Source organism: Engystomops pustulosus, chromosome 5 (genome assembly GCF_040894005.1).
Source record: "Engystomops pustulosus chromosome 5, aEngPut4.maternal, whole genome shotgun sequence".
Lineage (NCBI taxonomy): Eukaryota > Metazoa > Chordata > Amphibia > Anura > Leptodactylidae > Engystomops > Engystomops pustulosus.
Genome location: NC_092415.1, coordinates 26,428,178 through 26,449,201, shown reverse-complemented (window position 1 = coordinate 26,449,201; position 21,024 = coordinate 26,428,178). Strand labels below are relative to the sequence as shown.

General features: G+C 40.5%; 1 protein-coding gene and 1 long non-coding RNA gene across 3 annotated transcripts in view; one reads left to right on the top strand and one right to left on the bottom strand.

Moving 5' to 3' along the window:
* Window positions 1–16,455, top strand: part of GRHL2 (grainyhead like transcription factor 2) — a 52,887-nt gene extending 36,432 nt beyond the window's left edge. The window contains exons 9-16 of one of the 2 annotated variants that reach the window (XM_072151414.1): window positions 1,195–1,353; window positions 2,674–2,764; window positions 4,276–4,415; window positions 6,601–6,632; window positions 7,285–7,376; window positions 8,458–8,543; window positions 10,283–10,347; window positions 14,242–16,455. In XM_072151414.1, coding sequence (XP_072007515.1) covers window positions 1,195–1,353; window positions 2,674–2,764; window positions 4,276–4,415; window positions 6,601–6,632; window positions 7,285–7,376; window positions 8,458–8,543; window positions 10,283–10,347; window positions 14,242–14,359 — 783 coding nt within the window. In that variant the 3' untranslated portion in view covers window positions 14,360–16,455. Of the gene's footprint in view, window positions 1–1,194; window positions 1,354–2,673; window positions 2,765–4,275; window positions 4,416–6,600; window positions 6,633–7,284; window positions 7,377–8,457; window positions 8,544–10,282; window positions 10,348–11,170; window positions 11,277–14,241 lie in introns of those variants that run through there. The other variant, XM_072151415.1, reaches the window with a different exon arrangement.
* Window positions 16,109–19,950, bottom strand: LOC140132524 (uncharacterized). The gene is made up of 3 exons (XR_011855669.1): window positions 19,735–19,950; window positions 19,473–19,636; window positions 16,109–18,749 (listed from the first exon to the last, which is right to left on the bottom strand). It is a non-coding gene; the product is annotated as an uncharacterized lncRNA (long non-coding RNA).
* Between the last annotated feature and the right edge of the window lie 1,074 nt (window positions 19,951–21,024).

The following is a 21,024-nucleotide window of genomic DNA, read 5'->3' as shown; positions in this document are numbered from 1 at the left end:
ACAGTGATGGTGAACCTTTTAGAGACCGAGTGCCCAAACTACAACATAGACCCGCCTATTTATCACAAAGTGCCAACACAGAAATGTAATTTGTGATTTATACTCCCTTCTCTGTCACAGTTTTCATTGATACCAGCACCTGAGGACACCAATAAAGCAGGAAATAGTCCCAGGTAGAGCTGTCACTTTAAAATAGCTCTGTGCACAGCAAGTCCTGGGCTGTCTGGGACTGCAGGAAGATACCTGGAGTCATCTCTGGTGATGGCCTGAGTGCCCACAGAAAGGGCTCCGAGTGCCACCTCTGGCACCAGTGCCATAGGTTAGCCATCACTGTTATAGGAGATGGACAGATGATAGGGAGATCGATGATAGAAGATAAATATGAAAGATAATATAGATTTATACATAGATGATAGATTTATAGATGCAGAAATATAGAGTAGATTATATATAGATAGATAATAGAAGATAAATATGAGAGATAGATACAGTAGAAGAGACATAGAAGATTGATTGATAGATAGATAATAGATAGGAGATATATAGGTAGGTAGACAGATATATAGACAGGAGCTAGATTATAAGTACAGTATTTTCACCCGGGCATTCAACCAAGGGGTATTAAAGGAGCAATGCATCCTCTGCCCACAAAAGTCCACATGAAGGGGGCCCCTTTAAGACAGGGGGCCCTGGGCAAATGTCCAGTTTGCCGGCCCTGTGTATATATATATATATATATATATATATATATATATATATATATATATATATATATATAACTCTCCTTTCACTCTGCATGGCTTTGATCCTGGGAATTATAGTACATGTTGGGCACATAGAAGATTATGCATTGCACATACAGTGCCAGTGGTTAATTCTCTTGATCTCAAGGTTAGAGGACCCATTACGGCCATATTCACCCTGCGCTAAAAGTTATGTATTTTGCTTGCCTAGTATGTAACCTTTGTGTTTGAACATGGCTTAGGTGCTCAAAAAATTGAGCTCTATTATATACTATATCATATAGAAGAAGTAGAATTAGTCTGTATGTAGTAATCGAGTATAAGAGGTATCTGTATTACAGGGTTCATGAATATAATGTGAATATAATCTTTCTTCTGCTATGGATGTGATATTTACTTGTCTTATTGCCATCTATTTGTGTTCTTCATCCTCCTCCTCTTTCTCCTATAGATTTTCATCACGGTGAATTGCCTGAGCACGGATTTCTCATCTCAGAAGGGAGTGAAGGGACTTCCTCTCATGATCCAGATTGACACCTACAGCTACAATAACCGCAGCAACAGACCCATCCACCGGGCCTACTGCCAGATCAAGGTCTTCTGTGATAAGGTAACCAAACAATGGAATCTCCTGACAGCCCATGATCCATTATTCTCTTGGATGAATAGGTAATGGTTCCAGTGATGGAGGCTCTAGGGAGATGTCATGTTTAATGGATGATAATTCTTCCAGCAGATCCATCCTCCTCTTATAGATAGGATATTATACTATCTTTATACTACAGGAAGAGAGACACAAAACCATATTCAATTATTAATCGGAAGAAGGCAATTGGTTATCACGTAATTGCACCTGCTGCATAGGGTACCGCACATCATTCACATGGGGAGATGGGGATGGAAAAATCAAACTTTATTATATAATATGAATTCCAGCCATAAGCGTTAAGGTCACATATTGGCCATGGGGCCGAAACCACATGCAACTGAGACCTCAGATTTCAGACATCAAACTGGAGCAACAGTGGCCACATATCCTAAGGATAGGTCATCAGTTCCAAGGGTAGGTCATCAGTTCTAAGGGTAGGTCATCAGTTCTAAGGGTAGGTCATTAGTTCCAAGGGTAGGTCATTAGTTCCAAGGGTAGGTCATTAGTTCCAAGGGTAGGTCATTAGTTCCAAATCGGTTTGTTGTCGGACCCCCTCAAATCTGATACTTACAACCTATCCCAATGATATGTTATTAGTACAGGAAGTCCCCGACTTAAGAACACTTGACTTACAGGCGACCCCTAGTTACAGACGGACCTCTCTGCCCCCTGTGACCTCTGGTGAAGTCTCTGGATGTTACTTTAGTCCCAGGCCAAAATGATCAGCTGTAAGGTGTCTGTAATGAAGCTTTATTGATAATCCTTGTTCCCATGACAGCACAAAACTTTGAAAATCAAATTTTCACAGGGACAAAAAAAAAAAAATTGGCCTGGAGTCACAATTACAAAATATTCCAGTACCAACTTACATACAAATTCAGAACTATAGAACCAATCCTGTACGTAACCCGGGGACTGCCTGTATTGAACGTGGCTTGGGGACTAGAATGGCAACCGTTTTCTTTATAAAACTTTGACATAAAATAAGTCAATAGGTGGTATACACTTAGGCTGCAGAGTCTTCAGATGCTCCAGATGTATTATCCAGCATCAGCGTTTTAAGTCTTTATTATAGACTATTTTTCTTAAAACCCTTCGATATAACGGCTTATCTGATTTAAATAGTATCTGTGCAATACTTAATTTCGCCAGGGGTGGCGCTGTGGGAAAGCATTGGCTACTCGTTTACTCACAGATTTCAGTTCATCACTGTTTTATGCCATAACAGAGTTTCTGTTTATTAAAAATAATATTTTTTGTTTTTTCTTCTATATGTTACAGGGAGCAGAGCGAAAAATCCGAGATGAGGAACGAAAACAAAACAGGAAAAAAGGGAAAAGTCAGCCTACTCAAACTCCGTGTACAAATAACTGTGAGTCCATAGATGTGTGAGCGAGCGTAAAAATGGTCTGAATGGTGCCAAAATTTCAATGTTGAAAGGAATTTTCCCCAATTTGAGGTTTAAATGGTTATATTTCCACCTAAATTTGGCTGTTTAGATGGTGGAGCTTAGTGGAAGGGGTGTGTTCCCCCCATAGCCAAATATATTTACATTGATTTCTGCCAAATGATATTAATTTAAAATCGTACAAAAAAAAAATCCAAAAACTGGCTGTGTTTTAAGTTTCAGATTTAGTAGGTACTAATAATTTATTAAGAAGCATACATTTCTTATAGCCAAAAAACTCACCAGAGCAGGGGATATCCAGGGAGGAAGTGTCAGTCTTGATAAATATCTCCCCAATGTGTTCTGCGGGGGCTGTGCCTGGGAGGGGCGGAGCATGACATGTAAAAAGGGAATGGTTTTTGAATCCCTATGTTAAGTTCCGCCCCCTCAGAACTCAGAGTGGCTGAGGACCGTTATCCTATGACTAACTTGATGGCAATGATTTGACTGCTATTAGAAATATTGTCGAAAGCTCAAAAATGGTCCGCAATCCTGGGGAAATATGCGGCCTGTTGGAGATGGGAGGGATGAACGGTCCTCACCCATCTCCCTTCTATAGGAGCTGAGCGACCACCACACCGTGACCTAATATAAGTCACTGGCAGCCTTGACAGGCCGGTTTACAGCCAATCAATATGGTCATGTGCAGGAGGCCAAACACAGAACGTTACATCGGGGAACCTTTATATTCAAGGTCAAGCATATCACAATGCGGCCATAATTTCAAATGTGATACTAGTTAAAGGGGTTCACCCTAGATTGAAAAACAGGGCTCTTTTCTTTTAAAAACAGCGCCACACCCGACCATGGATGGTGTGTGGTATTGCAACTAAGCTCCATTAATTTCTATACAGCTGAGCTGCAATACCTGCACAAACCATGGTCAGGTGTGGCGCTGTTTTTGGAAGAAAGCAGCCATGTTTTCCAACCCCGGGAAAACCCCTTTAATCTTTGCTGGTTAACATCAGTAGCCCTAAAAAACTCTTAACAGAAAACAGAGACTGTTATAGATGGAGGACAACCTGCAGTGATCTGTAGGGACCGGGGTGCTGGAGTTGTAGTCCACATGAAATAAATGAACCAGTATAACAACATCAAGGGCTTCATTATCTTTGTCGGAGGAAATGGCCATGCGATGTGGAGAACAATCCAAATAATCCCTTTCCGTTGTTCCAGACAGGTTGTTCTCCATCTTTAACTATCCTAAATATTGGCCATAAATGTAATAAGTAAGTCTATAAAACTTCAGTGTTCACCTAAAATATTATCGGAATATTATCCGGGACAAAATAATAACAATTCATCATTTCCTGACGATTTACATTTATTTTGGTGTTTAATAATCCCCAGAGCTCCTTAGTGACATTCTGTAACTTATTCATCAGGAAGACTATGTTCACCCTTCTGATTCTGTCACCTTGTCACCTCTCATCTAGCGTCTGATCCCAAGATATCCGCTTTACCGCTGCAGAAGAAGAGCGATCTCACATTATTCAAAACAATGTCTGACCTGGATTCCCAACCCGTCCTCTTCATCCCGGACGTTCACTTTGGAAACTTACAGAGGACTGGACAGGTATATACACATTTATGTTTCTAAGGGAATGCAGTGAGTAGTCATGTGACGTGGGCCCTACTTGTCCTTGTATTTTTCGGACTACAAGAATTGCCTTACTATAAAATGCTCCCCAGATTTGGACATCAAAAAAAGAGAAAAGACACCATGTATAAATTCCCTGGTGGTCTCACACACATCTCTACAATGGATCCACTATAGGCACATACACATCACTTATACATTCAAACAGTTCTGCTACATTCACACACACACAGACAGCTCTGCTACAATCGCACACTGTTCTGCTACATTCATACATACACAGCTCTGCTACATTCATACATACACAGCTCTGCTACAAATCGCACACAGCTCTGCTACATTCATACATACACAGCTCTGCTACAATCACACACAGCTCTGCTACAGGCAAGCCCCCCACCATCACCACCAGTTGTCCCCCAAGCAGCACTTTATTCCCTTTATATAACTTCCCTCAGTATAACCTACCCTTCATCTCCTTCATCTCCTCAGCCCCACAGATACGATCAGTCTCCTTGTAGTCTCTGCATTTGGGTCATGTGATTTAAGACTGTTATATGACCTATGTCACGTCTGTCACGTAATCAGTCAGGTGTCCAAACTGATATTTTAAGACTTGTTATCATACATCATTATTCAGACCCTTATACCCCCTAAGTGGACAGGCAGTAGACCAGACTGCTAAATTATCAGACCCCAGGCCAGATTCCTAAATTATGAATCCCCAGACTAGATCACTAAATAATTAGACTGATAAATTCTCAGATCCCCATATTCTTACCACAGTAATCACCCCCAGATAATTAAATTTATGAGGTCCCAGATCAAATCTCTAAATTATCATGTTCAGGACCACTGAATATTAAGGGGGTCATTTATCTTATTTCCCCCTACTCTGAGCTGTTTTTGCACCTTTTATGAGTCTATTTTTTGCACCTCCTTTGTCTTTGGTGTTTTTGGCTCTTTGTCAAATGCAGTTTTTTTGGAGCCTTATTTTAATTTTAATTTTGTTGCGCAAATCACACCATTGCCTTTCCTAAGCATGGCCAGTACTGGCGTGCTATTCCGCAATTCTTTGTGACCCTATAGGCACAAATCAACGTTAAATAAGGTGCAAACATTTGGAAGGAGGAGAAATACAAAGACAAATTAGGCGCAAAACTGGAAACTGCTTCCGGCAAAATGGTACAAAAAATGGCGCAAATACCCCAAATGTGCTCAAAAAGTGACTAAAATAAAAAAGGTGCATTGGACTAAGATAAATCTGCCCCTAAAACTCCGGACCACTGCTTAAAAAAATTAAACCCTAGACCAAAGTGCAAATTTTTTAGATCCCCTGATATTTAATTTATCAGGCCCTAAACCAGACCTGTAACTCCAGGCCCTGTAACTCCAGGCCCTATAACTCCAGGCCCTATAACTCCAGGCCCTATAACTCCAGGCCCTATAACTCCAGGCCCTATAACTCCAGGCCCTATAACTCCAGGCCCTATAACTCCAGGCCCTATAACTCCAGGCCCTATAACTCCAGGCCCCTAACTCCAGGCCCATAACTCCAGGCCCATAACTCCAGGCCTTTGATCATATCTCTTAATTTTGTGACCACTTTTTCTATATGACTGCAGACAAGACCAGGGTCGGCTCCAGGTTTCAGTAGGCCCCTGGGCGACAGAGCCTCAGTGGGCCCCTTTGCAGTGAACTCATGTGGCGGTATTAAAAATTCAGAAACTAAAACAGTCTCCTGTTCCCTAAAATATTCCCTAGTTTATCATCCCAAACAGCCCCCTCATGGTTATTTTATATAAAGCCCCCTCACCCCCTATGAATCCATTAGCTACAGTCCCAAACCTCATGGATTCTTTATGTACAGACTTATGTGGGCCCCCCTGCAGCTCTGGGCCCCCAGCACTTGCCCAGGTATACCCAGTGCTGGCACCTGCCCTGGACCAGACCTATATATTATTAGACCCTTATAATAAGGTATTTAGACCAGATTCCTTAGTTATATCAGATCTCAGACCAGATCTTATATCAGGCCCTAATATCTGATAATGACTGGTCTCCCCATTGCTGGACCTTTTTGTCGACTACATTACAGATTATCAAGTTGCTATAATAGGAATGTATCATTGTTTTATTATAATTGTATTTTTCTTTTCAGGTTTTCTTTAATACAGACGATGACATTGAAGGGTAAGGGATATATTATCAGCTGGACAGATGTGTAGTTTGCTCATGCATTGGTGAAATTTATGGGGCTGCAGAGTGTGCGGTCGCAATTGGGCCCAATCAGCTTAGGGGGCCCCTGATTTGTCACTTTTCCATATAAGAAGACTAGTGCTATAAATCATATATTATATTTGGGGGCCTGGCACAGACTTTGCACTGGGGCCATCAGCTTCAAGTTACGCCACTGTCATTATGGTTATTATTTTACTATTAAAAATAGTCACAACACAAATATATTGTATCTTGTAAAATATTCTTAATAATTATCATAATGATATAAAATATGTTATTCATATTATTGGGCTTTTCCCATGGTTATACCATTAATTTTATCATAATACAAATCTGTATTCACATAAGGTTTTCTGAGACGACTTCCATAGATTTTACTTTTTTTTTAAAAAAAACTTGCCTCTATCGATTTCGGTATTTCTGAGGTATTTGGCCCTAAAACTGATTTTACTTGTTGTTTATTTTTTTGGACATACATAGTAGTTGATCCTTTATAGATGAAATAGATCTGAAGCAAGAGAAGTAAGAAGTGTGTAACTTGCTAGCTCTGGACTGCCCCCTAGAGTTGTGTTGGGTATTACATCTGCTATGGGTTTCCCTACAGAAGCAGCGTGCTAGTAAAGCGAATGCCCCGTCCTGTGGATGAAGAATTTGGACCTCCAGCACCAAAGCAAATGAAAGAAGAAAGCAAAAAAGGTGATTTTTATGAATGAGTTAAATATATAAAAATACAGTGGGGGACATGTATTATCGTATCTGCGCCTAAAAAATGCCGGGATCTTTTGTTTTTTTGGGGTGCAGAATTGTTGCGGATCATTTATAATGAGTTTGCACCAGGAAGAACAGATGTTTCCGACTATCCCGACTCCTCCATCTTTTTTTGGCGCAAGTGGGCGTGGCCTAACTTATCCACCTTATCCTCACATTTATGTGTATTTTGTCGGCATTTTTAGGCACAATTTTTTTAGCACAATAGACCAGGAAAAAAATTGATCAGAGAGCAAAATTAAGGCGCAGTCTATGTAAGATTTTGGCGCACATGTCATTGATGTCGGCATTTTTATGGCGCACGACTGATTATTACCGTCTACCCATTATTTACTTACAGCCGTGCGCCACTTCAATACATCGGGCTGTGCTTTCCGGAGACTGATCTCCAATGCCAACAGTCGTGCTTGCACCAGAATTAGTAAATCCCCCCCCAGTGTCTGTAAATTTCCATTAATGAAGCATTCCCTGTCCATGTAAGGCTCCTTTAAATTTTAAAGGGGTCGTCCACTTTCAGCAAATAATTAATATTGTTTGGGGAATGAAAAGTTAAAGAATTTTCTAATATACTTCCTGTATCAATTCCTCAAAGATGTATAGATCTCTGCTTGCTGTTCTTCTATATTTACTTCCTGTGGACAGAAACCTGTCCATGGTCATGTGCCATACACAGGTGCATTAGTATCCCAGAGAGTAATCAGTGCCATGCACCTGTGTGACATCACATGATCATGGGCAATTGTTTATACACAGGAATTAAAAAATGAAGTTTCCTATATAATGACAGCAAGCAGAGATCTAGAAAACCGTGAGGAATTGACACAGAAAGTATATTGGAAAATTGTATAACTTTACATTCTACAAACAATATCAAATATTTGTTGAAAGTGGACGACCCCTTTAATAGTCAGATTTAGTTTAATGGATAACGTTATCAATAAATGTAATAGTATTTTCTGATTAGGGCTATTGTTACTAATCATGAGTTTACATGATTTTCTGTTTTCAGTGCTACTTTATGTCAGAAAGGAAAGCGATGAAGTTTTTGATGCCTTGATGCTAAAGTACCCGACAGTAAAGGGATTATTAGAAGCTGTAAGTATATTATAGATGTACACTGGGGTCTGCTTTATTACAAGGTGGCATAAAATATTCTATGATTAAGGTGCAATTTGCATCTTATATTTTACATACAGTATGTGTCTGGAAATTAACATATTGGAGCACATTTACTAATGTGCAGTGTGTACTATGTGCAGTGTCCTGTGTAGTGTGCAGGGGGCGCCAGACTCATGAATTGTGGCCCACGTTCATCATGAATACGGTGCCCCTGCACTGCTCCGACAAGAGTGCACCAACTTTTTTTTGGTGCACCTTTAACATGGGGCATGCGATACAATTATTTTGGACCTTGCATGATAAATGTGGCGCACGGTCCGACTGACCATCAAAAAATTCATGGCAGCCTGTGTCTTGTGAAAGCTATCCGGTCTCTGCTATTGTACAATTCCTGCTTTAAAGCATTTTCTATGAAGCAGAGCCAAAAAATATACAGAAGACGTCACAATTAAGTCAAATGATTTCAGGCTCAAGTCCCCAAGGCTTTTATTTTTGAAAAAATAGGCATCAATTAAAATAAAGAAGACAAAAAATTTTAACTGTGAAACTAAAGTATTTAAATTATTGACCTTTTATGAAAACAGCTAAACAAAAATATAAGTGGCACAAGTGGCATTGTCACATCCAAAAATGTCTGTTCCTGTACATGTTGAATAACAAAATACGAAAAATAAAAGGGTAAAGAAGTCATCAATCTGTCTAAAGGAAATCTACCATTTGTTTTTATGCATTGTGAACCAAACATACCATGAGAATGCTGTAGCTACACTGATGCAGAAACAGATCTTGTTTAATCCCTGATCCGAGTGGTTTTGGTCAAAAAACAAGTATAACATTCAGTACCTTGGGAAAGGTGGGTGCTGTTGGCTGCCTTTCATATACATACATGAAATGGAGCTTCCTGAACTGTCCAGACAGGACTAATCAACCTGAGCTGGATGACTCATGCACAGCAGTTGGGGGATGGTGCAGCGATTGATTACTTCTGCCTGTCAGAGACAACACAGTGAGAGAAGTGCATAATCAGGTAAGAGGAGAAGCGCCGAGCAGCCACAGGAGCGACAGAGCCTCATTATCATAATGTTATAATTGTTTTTTTTCAGCATAACCACTCAGTTCAGGCATTAAACAAGATATGTTTCTGTATCAGTGTCGCTACAGCTTTCTCAAGGTATGTTTGCTTCATAATGCATCATATGGTACCAATAAAAGAACAGCTTAACCCACATAAAAAGCAAACCTACATTTTGAAAGTATTAAATCACAACAGAAATAAATTCCACAGGGTAAGATCAAAATTAGAGCAAAATTTCCGTAGATTCTTTTCCCTTCGCTTTTCAAAAAGTGAAAATCCAGGTAAATTCCTAACATTTCAGCACCACTGCACCAATTGTGCGGACTTCATGTAACAGGATGTTACGGTCATTTGTTCTAGAGGGGGAATGGCTACAGAAACTGTGATAAAAATCTGGAAGTGTCTGACCGTATCAACCGAAATCCCTTTCCAAAAAACATGATGGAAGGACAAGTTTCGTAGTTTGTCAGGCGGCACCTGTTATGTTATGTACTGCAGGTAGAGGGCAGTATAGTGCAACAAATAAACACTCCACAGAGCTGTATACACTCACCTGATCCAGGTTTGGCAGCTTTTGATCTAATGTCTAGCTCATGTTTCCATGGTACGGTCTTATATTTATTGCATATGTTTCTTTTAGATATCTGAAAAATATGGCATACCCGTGGAAAAAATCTCAAAAATCTACAAGAAGAGCAAAAAAGGGTAAGAAAATTAAGTTGTTGCAATTAAACATTGCGATTATATCTCTGGCATATCAACAGATTATCCCAAATTTCCAATAGATGTGGATTTTAGACATATTGGGTGGCAGAATGGGTGGGCATCGTTCCCAATAATTCCATTTCCATATATATATATACATTTTTCTATAGGCCACCAGTGTGCATGACCTTGAAGGCCTAGTACTAAGTACTAATTATTAATGGAGAATATGATCAGTTTCCCAATACCGTATTTTTCGGACTATAAAGTGCATCGGATTATAAGGCGCACCATCAATAAATGCCTGCTAAAACGTCTAGGTTCATATATAAGGCACACCGATTACAGGCACATCGGATTATAAGGATGAATGACCAGCAGGTGGCAGACCTGTGCACAGTTCAAGGCAGCTGTTGTCTGTAAGTACGGTTCATATATAAGGCGCACTGGACTATAAGGCGCACCTGATTATAAGGATGAATGACCAGCAGGTGGCAGACCTGTGCACAGTTCAAGGCAGCTGTTGTCTGTAAGTATGGTTCATATAGAAGGCGCACTGGACTATAAAAGAGAAAATCAAAAGATTTTTTTTGCGCCTTATAGTCCGAAAAATATGGTAATTTAGTGGCAAGAGACCTCCATGTTATAAGCTACAGCTGCTATATTTTAATCTTTCAATTGATTAAAAAGCAAAATATAGCCTCAACTATAAATACTTTATGTTATCTACTGTGTGTCTCCATGGTAACAGACTACAAACCAACTCTGTGTAGTCTGATCTTGCTCTCTTGCTTTCTTCCGTTTGTTGCCTATTTTGTTATAGGTTAGCAAGAAGTCAAGTAGTGATGGAACGGATTATGAGACCAGTATCTGACTACAGTGTTTGTAGAATGGTAAAAATAAGTTTCTATTGATGGAACCTTTGCAGTGATATTTCTAATACTAAAATCTATGGGGGGGATTTATCAAGGTTTCTATGACAAATATCTGGTAGAAGCCCGTAAATAATTGCAATTGCTTGTGATCCGCCCTTAGCGTGGAGATGGCGGGAAGGGGGCGGAGCAGCCCGGCCCACAGATACATCAAGAAGCAGGAGCCTTTTTGATGTATCTGGTGGCACCACAGGGTCGGGGATTTCATCATACACTACCCCACTGTATGATAGATCTCCCCCTATGTGCGACTTTACTGGACTATAACTCAAACATGGAGGGAAAGTAGGATACTAATGGATTGGATAAAAAGAACAGCATCTGACTACAGTACTGTGTTTGTAGTCTGTTTCCATGGAGACGCATTGATCTGCATTGGAGCTTAGATGCAAAAATGCAAAAAGTTTGTCATTCACGAAAGTTTGTAAAATTACTTAATTTTTTTTTAAATTTACATGCATAAAGTGCAATGAAAAAACACTTATGGATACAGATGCTTCCCCAGAACTAGACAAGATGGGGGAGATTTATCATAAGTCTCTTATAGCAAAACTATTCTACCATATTTTTCGGACTATAAGGAGTACAAAAAATCCTTTTCCCCAGAAATCAAAGGTGCGCCTTACAGTCCAGTGCGCCTTATATATGAACCGCACTTACAGACAACAGCTGCCTTGAACAGTGCACAGGTCTGCCACCTGCTGGTCGTTCATCATTATAATCAGGTGCGCCTTATAATCCGGTGCGCCTTATATATGAACCGTACTTACAGACAACAGCTGCCTTGAACTGTGCACAGATCTGCCACCTGCTGGTCATTCATCCTTATAATCAGGTGCGCCTTATAATTCGGTGTGCCTTATATATGAACCTAGATGTTTTAGCAGGCATTTATTAATGGTGCGCCTTATAGTCCGATGCGCCTTATAGTTCGAAAAATACGATAGTTGGCTATGGCAACCAAGCAGAGCGCAGCTTTCACTTTCCCACAGCTGTTTCTAAAATGAAAGCTGAGCTTTGATTGGTTTCCATGGGCAACTTGACCAGTTTAACCTCAGACACTTGATGATAAATCTCCCCCGATGTTTCTAGTGATGGAGCTTGTTCAGTGAAGTTTCTAAAACTAAAATCCATGTGAGAAGTTTACTGGACTGAAACTACTCCGTGCACAACTATGACTCATACACTGAGGGGAAGTGGAGCCCGGCAGATTGTCAAACAACGGCTGTATATTTACACAGGAATACAATGTTATGGTCATATCAGAGCTCCGGGTATAAATAATGAGTCACTCCGAGCTGAAATATCTCCTTTATAAAGCCGCTGGCTTTCCTGTGAGTCTTAAGAGTCTCATGCTCCTGACAGAAGGCCATGCTTATCAGCACCAGCAAAACAAGGCGCAGGCTGGCCGCCATGGGTGACCCTGGGAGGTGCACCCTGCCACATGGTCCCACAGCAGGAGCGGGATGGATTCTACACAACAGCGCACATCACTATTAGAACATGGAGACTATAGAAGAATGTACACGTTCTATACCGATTTGCCAATTTTCTTTTCAATTTTTTTCTCCTACTTTTCTGTCTCCTATGTTGGTCGGTCTTTTTGTCAGGGTAGGAGATTTTGGAGATAAATAGACGTGGATATTCACTTTTTTATATTAGGAAATGACATACACAATGGGGGAGATTTATCAAGCTACGTAAGAGTAAGAATGTGCTTAGTTTCCCATGCCAACCAATTACAGCTCAGCTTTCATTTTACCAGTGCCCATGAATATTTTAAAGCTGAGCTGTAATTGGTTGGCAGCTAAGCACATTCTTACTCTTAGGCAGCCTGATAAATCTCCCCCAATGTTTTTCCCACCACTATCACGATCTGCAGAGCATTACAACAATGCAATCTACTAAAAAAGGGGTTCTCTGTGGGACCTTACCAGTGATGGTCTGATCTTGGGATCCCACCCATCCATGATCGTGGTACTCTTGTTACCATTTTTACACTGTCTCCATACTTGTTGCTGGTACTGTTGCTTGTCTCTTTGAACAGAAAGGTGTAGTTCCGTTGAAGGCCCAAGGAACTACTGACCTATAATGAAAACATGATATATGAGACATAGATCCTACAAGGGGGTGAGGACTACTAGAATCATAGATCATAGTAATCACCCACATGGATCATATACATCTCGGTGTAACTGGTCTATATCAGTATCACAAGTTTGGAGTATCCAGATTCAGGTCTCACCAGCTAAGTAGAGCATAGAGGGGCAGATTTACTTACCCGGTCCATTCGCGATCCAGTGGCGCGTTCTCTACGGGTCGGGTCCGGCCGGGATTTATTAAGGTTCCTCCAACGTCCACCAGGTGGCGCTACTGCGCTGAAGAGCATCGGAACGCACTCAAGTACACCGGCCTATTCCTAGTGAAGGTAAGTGCAAGTTTTGCGTCACTTTTCTTTTTAAATGCAGCGTTTTTTCCGAATCCGTCGGGTTTTCGTTCGGCCACGCCCCCTGATTTCTGTTGCGTGCACGCCGGAACGATGCGCCAAAATCCGATCGCGTGTCCCAAAATCCCGGGGCAATTCAGGGGAAATCGGCGCAAATCGGAAATATTCGGGTAACACGTCGGGAAAATGCGAATCGGGCCCTTAGTAAATGACCCCCAGTGTCTTTTGGGCTCCTTCACGTTCCTCCATCTCTCCATCTTGTACCCCACTGTATACATTTGGTAAGATATGGGCATTCATCGAGATAATTTTTGTAACTTGTGGGCCTCTATACACAATCGAGAATAAACTGGTCTAAGCCCCCGACTATAATCCCACTTAGGGTCATGTGATTTTGGCAGAGAACGGGCCACCATAGTTGGGCCCCAACTAATAGGGCTTTATTGTTTTCTATGTGAATATACCCAACATATACATTTGTCTAATAAATTATTTTCTGGTCTTGTACTTACTCAGCATTTTGGTAAATATGGATGATAACATAATTGAGCACTACTCCAATGAAGACACCTTCATACTCAACGTCGAAAGCTTGGTGGATCAAAGCTTCAAGATCACACTGACGGAAATATAACAGCCCCCCCCCCCCTCCGAGCCAAACTGATGCCTGCTGGGAAGGAATGGCCAAGAACAGAGAAGATATCTCCACGCCTCCAATCCCTGACCCATCAGAGACATTTCTTCTTTGTACAAAGTGCCTATGACCACGAATGCATGAGTCCAGACATGGTCGATATCGAAAAAGACTGAAAACCCATATTTCTATTGATTGAGGCTCTTTGAATGAAACTGAAATCTTGACATGTGAAGAAGAAGAAGAAGAAGAAGAAGAAGATGGGGATTATGGATGATGTGAATGATTTTTGAAATCCTCATGGAAGGTTCTATGCAGTATCTACAATGTGTACAGCGATGTATTGGCGGCATCTGGGCCTAATGTCATGGTCTTATGCAATTTTTTTTGTACGGTAGATCAACTGGTTTTAAACTGGATGTACAATAAGTATTTTGTAAGTAATCAAAAAAAGTGTAAAAATTATTTTGTAAAGTGCAATATTATATATATATTTTTCGTTTTTATTATTTACTTTGTTTACTGCCGCAATGGTGATGACCGTATTGTCATATAAAATTCTTAAATAATGAGGTTATATGAACTTATTTCCAGTTGGTAGATAATGGGGAGGACTCGGCCAGAACTCAGCTTTCATTTCTTAAAATGCTGACTAGTTGATATGGGCAACAAGGCCTGTTCTGGTCTGTATGAGCACCAAGGCCGTATGTCTTCTACTATAAGCTTCCATTTCCACTTACAGATAAGGTTGGGTTCACATCACGCTTTTCTCCTTTATTGTAAGGACACTTCAGGAGGATTCCCAATGTGTCCACAGAGAGGAGTGTTAAGATGTATCATGTCAGGTTCTTCCTCTTCCACCCTGAAGGCATAAGGAGTAAGGAACATTGGTGGCTGAGGAAGTTAAGGGTGTTCCCCAAGTGATGTCAATGTCCTTATATGGTCAGAGACATCACAAAGAGTTATTGCTCAGCAGAGGCCGGGGAACGGATGCAACACAGTTGCATCCGCCCCCCATGGCCTCCGCTGACTGTATACGTTGTTCAGCAGTAGGAAGTAGGATAGAAAGACATAGCTTGCTGCATCATACCACAGTAGACAATGTATACTGGTAAGAGAGAGGCAAAAAGTCTCACCCCACAATGCTCGGCATATACCTTGGAACTTTACTGGTGAATAGACACAGCATGTACATTAAACAAAATGTGAATGTAGCCTTACACATAAACTTGCGCCAGTGCGTTTTTATGATCCTAGTCTTACATGTAGAAGACTATTCATGTCATCTACTATGCTTCCTGTTACTTAAATGGGTAGGACACAAAATAGCCCGTGTAGTATGGGGAGGCAGCTTCTTGTATAATAGATTGTCAGTAGATACAGCTTCATATTCCCAAAATACTGATCATCTGGACATGATCTCATTCTTAAACACCCTATCTGAGGTATTGTAGGGGGTCCTGTCTAATTTCTTACTCTGTCATTCACTTCTATGAGAACTGTGTAATACTTCTTTTCCCCTGTGGGGGCACTGTGGGATGATCAGTACTGGCTGATTGTAAGGTGAACCTTTTATATTTTTTGCAGTAAGGATATGCTAGTTCCATAATTTCATCTCAAATCATTCTAGATTTTAATTGTGGTGTTTTTTGTATATAGATGTGTAGTATATGACTGGAACTGTTATATTTGTATTATTGTGGTGAATGTGAAATTGCAGGAAAATGTGCCTTTTTTCTTAAAAAAAAACAAAACATATATTGCTTTGGAATTTCTTTTTAGAGCCGTGCTTCCAACCCAATTCTGAAATTGTAGATGTAATGGATTGTGTTTCTGTATTATTTGGACTGAACACACCATCTTGGTTCAAAGGTCACTCAGCAATCCTGCTCAGAATGTTCTAGAACAGAAACAATAACTATGGTATAAGTAATGCTTTAGTCTTTGGGGACTATTTTATTGGTATGACGTGTAGGTTACACTCCTGTCTTTAAAGCAATATAACTTATTTAAAAGAATAACTTTGCTCTTTCACAAATGAAGCAGGACCCTGAGGCTTCCACATTCCGTTACAATAAAGCTTCATCCTTTTCTTATTCTGTGTGATTAGTTTTGATTTTTGTTGTTCACACAAATTAATCCTGTAGGACCACTTGTAAGTATTGCACTCGGGCTTATTACACTAAGTTATATTATGAACTAGCTATAGCTCCCGGGGTTGCCCAGGATAGTAAATAACTGCTCTTAGCTATAACAAAATAGATTGGGTAACAAAAAATATTTCTTATATCTCTCTATCTCTCTCTGACTCTCTCTCTCTGACTGTCTGTGTGTCTCTGTCTTTGATTAATTGTCTCTGACTGTCTGTCTTTGACTGTTTCTGACTGTCTCTGTGACTGTTTCTGTCTCTGAGTGTCTCTGTCTGTGTCTATCTGTCTCTGACAGTCTCTGTCTCCAACGGTCTCTTTTACTGACCATCTCTGTCTCTGACCTGAGCTCTGATAGTGATGGTCTCTGATGTCGCTGTCTCTGACCATCTCTGTCTTTCTCTGTCTCTGTTTCTGTCTGTGACTTTCTCTCTGTGTCTCTATCTTTGTCAGTCTCTGACTTTGTTTTCTCTGACTGTCTCTGACCATTTATGATTGTCTCTGTCTGTTTCTGTGTCTGACTATCTCTGTCAGTTTCCGACTCAGTTTTTCTCTGTATCTGGTTGTCTCTTACTGTCTCTGTCTGTCTCTGACCATTTCTGACTATCTCTGTATGTCTCTGACTGTCTCTGACTCTGGTTTTCTCTGACTGTCTCTGTCTCTGACTGTATTTGACCGCTTAAATATCACTTTATTAGATCAATTAAAACACATACACAGAACTAGTCCACCAATGGTCAAATTACTAACTACACGTGATAAATTCTATAGAGGTATGGAAGGTCTCGTCCTCAGAACAAGTTGCGGTATTTTCTTACAAACAAGTAGTGCACATTGCCCAGAGGAATAACAGAGGACAAGGGGACACATATACAGGTATATACAGACCAAAGGGGGACACCACCCAACCATGTGGACTACATCTATTTTATTTAACTGTTTATATAACAGGGAGGTTTTTAGATCTCTAAATTAATAGCCCCTCAGCGAGGATATGAAAAATCCTTTTAGACATTCCCATTTTTATGTTAATAAGCACCCGCTGACCTATAAAAATTCCTCCAAAATAATCAGCAAATGATCAGTGTAATTTTTTTGTCAAAGCTGGGTCACCTTAGAGGCTGGAGGCGGAGCATAATTTCAGACGCCCCATTCTTGGGCTCTACAGCTTCTAGAATCATAGTCCGGGTGTCATTGTGATTCAGAATCACATCTTTCAAATGACAACAGGCTTTGGGTTGTATGTGAATTGGTGGCTTACAGTCCATTCAGACTCAAACCCTTGAGATCAGATTTAACAAAAGCAGTCGGAAAAATAGTAGCGCTGGAAAAGTGTTGGATTCACAGGGAGTGACACAATTTTACTCCCCAAAAACAGAACAGTGTGGGAAAACCATCAAAATTGTGGCACCGTTTGAAAGGCGATGAAAAATGACCCCCTTTGGGACTGTAGGCGCAGCTGGATACACGAAGAGGCTGACGTGGAGGTGAAGGGGTGAATAATCTCAAGTGCTAGCAATGATCTTACATTTGTCCTTATTTAAGGGCTTCTATGCCACTTTTGTGTCATAGACATCCTGATTAATACCCCACTTGAGTCTATATATTACAGGTGTTGCTTTTCATTATATATCTGCATGTGATGCCAGATGAGAAGTGATCTCTACAGAGCAGGAAGTGCCAACCTGTTAGTAGGCTTATTTAGTTGTGGTCATATTTTCTACTTGTTTCTTGTTATTTTCTTTTTACATAAAAAATGTTAGTAAAGTATGAAATGCATACTTTTATAGATTTCACTTCCCAAAATCCCTAGAACGGATGTGAACGTAGCCTCTTCTCCACAGACAGGGATTGTATCCATTTCACATATGGGAAAAGCTTTAGCAATGAAACTCAAATAAGAATCGACTTTTTTAGGAGAAAAAAAAATATTCACATGTTGCTGTCCAAAAATAACTCGCTACCTTTGTGGATTTGTTGATTTCCCATGTTGCTATGGGATTAAACAGAACTCAAAACAGATACGGTCATTCGTGAAATATGGCAGCGTGCGAGGATTTCCCCTTATGCAGCGCACACACCATAAACCTGGAGAGATTAGTCATTACCCCGTTCCTGTTCGCACTCGTAGTGAAGGAGCTCACGTTTCTGAAATACTTTGTATCAATCTCTCCGTCTTGGGGATATCACATCTACGACTTCTGTGATAAGTGTTTATTGCAGCCGAACATAATAGTCAGGACCTGGTATGAGAAAATATCCATCAAATTATTGGAACAATGAGAATTAATCACAAGGAAAAGGCACTGGGAAAATCCATTAAAGGAAACCTACCACTACGGATCTACTTATTAAGGTAGATCTGGTGGTAGGTGCATCTAATGTATGTAAGGATTGCCCTTTTTAGGGCTAAATCTTTACTCCCCTCTATCTTTTCTAATCTTTAATCAGGGTAATATGCAAATTTTCTAAAGAGGCTACTGGGGCGTGCACCTACCACCGGATCTACCTTAATAGGTAGATCCATAGTGGTAGGTTTCCTTTAAAGGGAACCTACCACCACGAATCTACCTCTAAAGGTAGATCGGGGGGTAGGTGGATTAATAGGACGTGAGGATAGCCCTTTTAAGGGCTAATCCTCACGTCCTCGCACTTTTTTGATAACTTTTATTCCCGTAATATGTAAATTTTCTAAAGAGGCTACTGGGGCGTGGAGTAGCCAGAACTGAGGCTACACGGTGCCGCTACTCCACTCCCCAGTAGCCTCTTTGTTCCTCCTACCCAAAATCTTTGATGCGCAGCTTGTCCAAAGAACCAGCTGTCTGCGCATGCGCAGAACACCAGGCCCGCGTCTGTGCAGCTCCGGCCTGCGCAGAACTAATGAATGTGTCATTAACTAATGAATGTGTCATCACAGGAACTTTCCAGAGCATGACAAGCACTAAAAACCGGTGTCAGGCACTCACCGATCCTAAGGATTGACAATCAATCAATACATCTGGAAAAACCCTTTGAAATCCTTTTGTGCGGCTAGAGACGGAACGCAGAACTGCTCCAGCCAGTTGTCTTACAGCCAGCCAGTTGTCTTACATCACATGTCTATGTAAGACAAGAAGATATGAAATGTAAACTGCAATATAAGAGAAATTATGATGAAACAAAAGAAGGAGATGAAACAAAGTTCTGGAATATTTATAAGGTTAAAGTGAACAGAAGCGACATCTTTACCATGTAGCTGTGACCATGGAGTGTTATGGGGAGAGAGATTGGCCACAACCCAGGAGATAAAGAAATGTCCCAAATTTGGCTGGAGATGTCCCTCAGATGTTGGTGGACCTTTCCTGTCCTGTGGGGATTGGACTCTGAGGTTCCCAGGACAGACAGATAAAACACTAACACCTCTTTGTTTCCCTTGAGTCGTCTTCTTATCTTGTGGATTTATCTCCTGCATTAAACAAACAGATAATTTGTATCTTGTATTTTTGTGAAACATTCTGGAGCCACTTCATTGCTTTATCTGTGCGGTTACATCACTCGCCGGAGATCACAACGTCTTGGAGTAAGATCAGAGCAGCAGGAGGCAGGTATCTCCAGACAGGGACAAAGTGAGGATGAAGAAGATGCTCTATGTATTACACAGGTCTCTTCTGGGGGGGAAGGTTTTTGACCACATCATGTATTTTTATGACTAGTGACTATATTTGACACTATAAATAGCTATATACAGTCGGTCCCCTAATTAAAAACATTCAACTTACAGACGACCCCTAGTTACAAACAGACCACTGGATGTTGGTAATTTACGTGTACTTTAGCCTTAGGCTACAATAAACAGCTATAACAGTTATCACAGGTGTCTGTAATATTGTTAATTCTGGTTCTTATGACAATCTAAAATTTTTAAAATCCGATTGTCACAGAGACCAAAAAAAAATTTGTCTGGAGCTACATTTATAAAATATACAGTTCCAACTTACATACAAATTCAACTTAAGAACAAATCACAGGCTGCTGGTAGGGAGTCAGGTAATGTGAAATAAAATTTTATAAACTACTGAAATAATTAAGAATTCTGACATTTTTAAAATACACTAGGCATCTAGTTTGGAAGTTTCACATACTCTCAGAGAGGGCACAGGCTTGTCAGATCTTTACCAAGGCCTAATTCCTGGCACTTTGACTTCTTCCAGACATATAGCTTGACATAACAAAACATATTCATTATTCCTCTTCTCCAAAAAGTGTCAAAATTTTTGGGGGGCAAAGTCAGTTTTTACAGCATAATGTGCAAAATATCTATACCATCCTAATGTGGGCCAAATCACATAACCTTATGCTACGTTATGTGATTTGGCTAATGTGATGTAATTCCATTATTTGCAGATAATGGCAGACAAAGGGGCACATTTACTTACCCGGCCCATTCACGATCCAGCGGCGCGTTCTCTGAACAGGATTCAGGTCCGGACGGGATTTATGAAGGTAGTTCCTCCGCCGTCCACCAGATGGCGCTGCTGC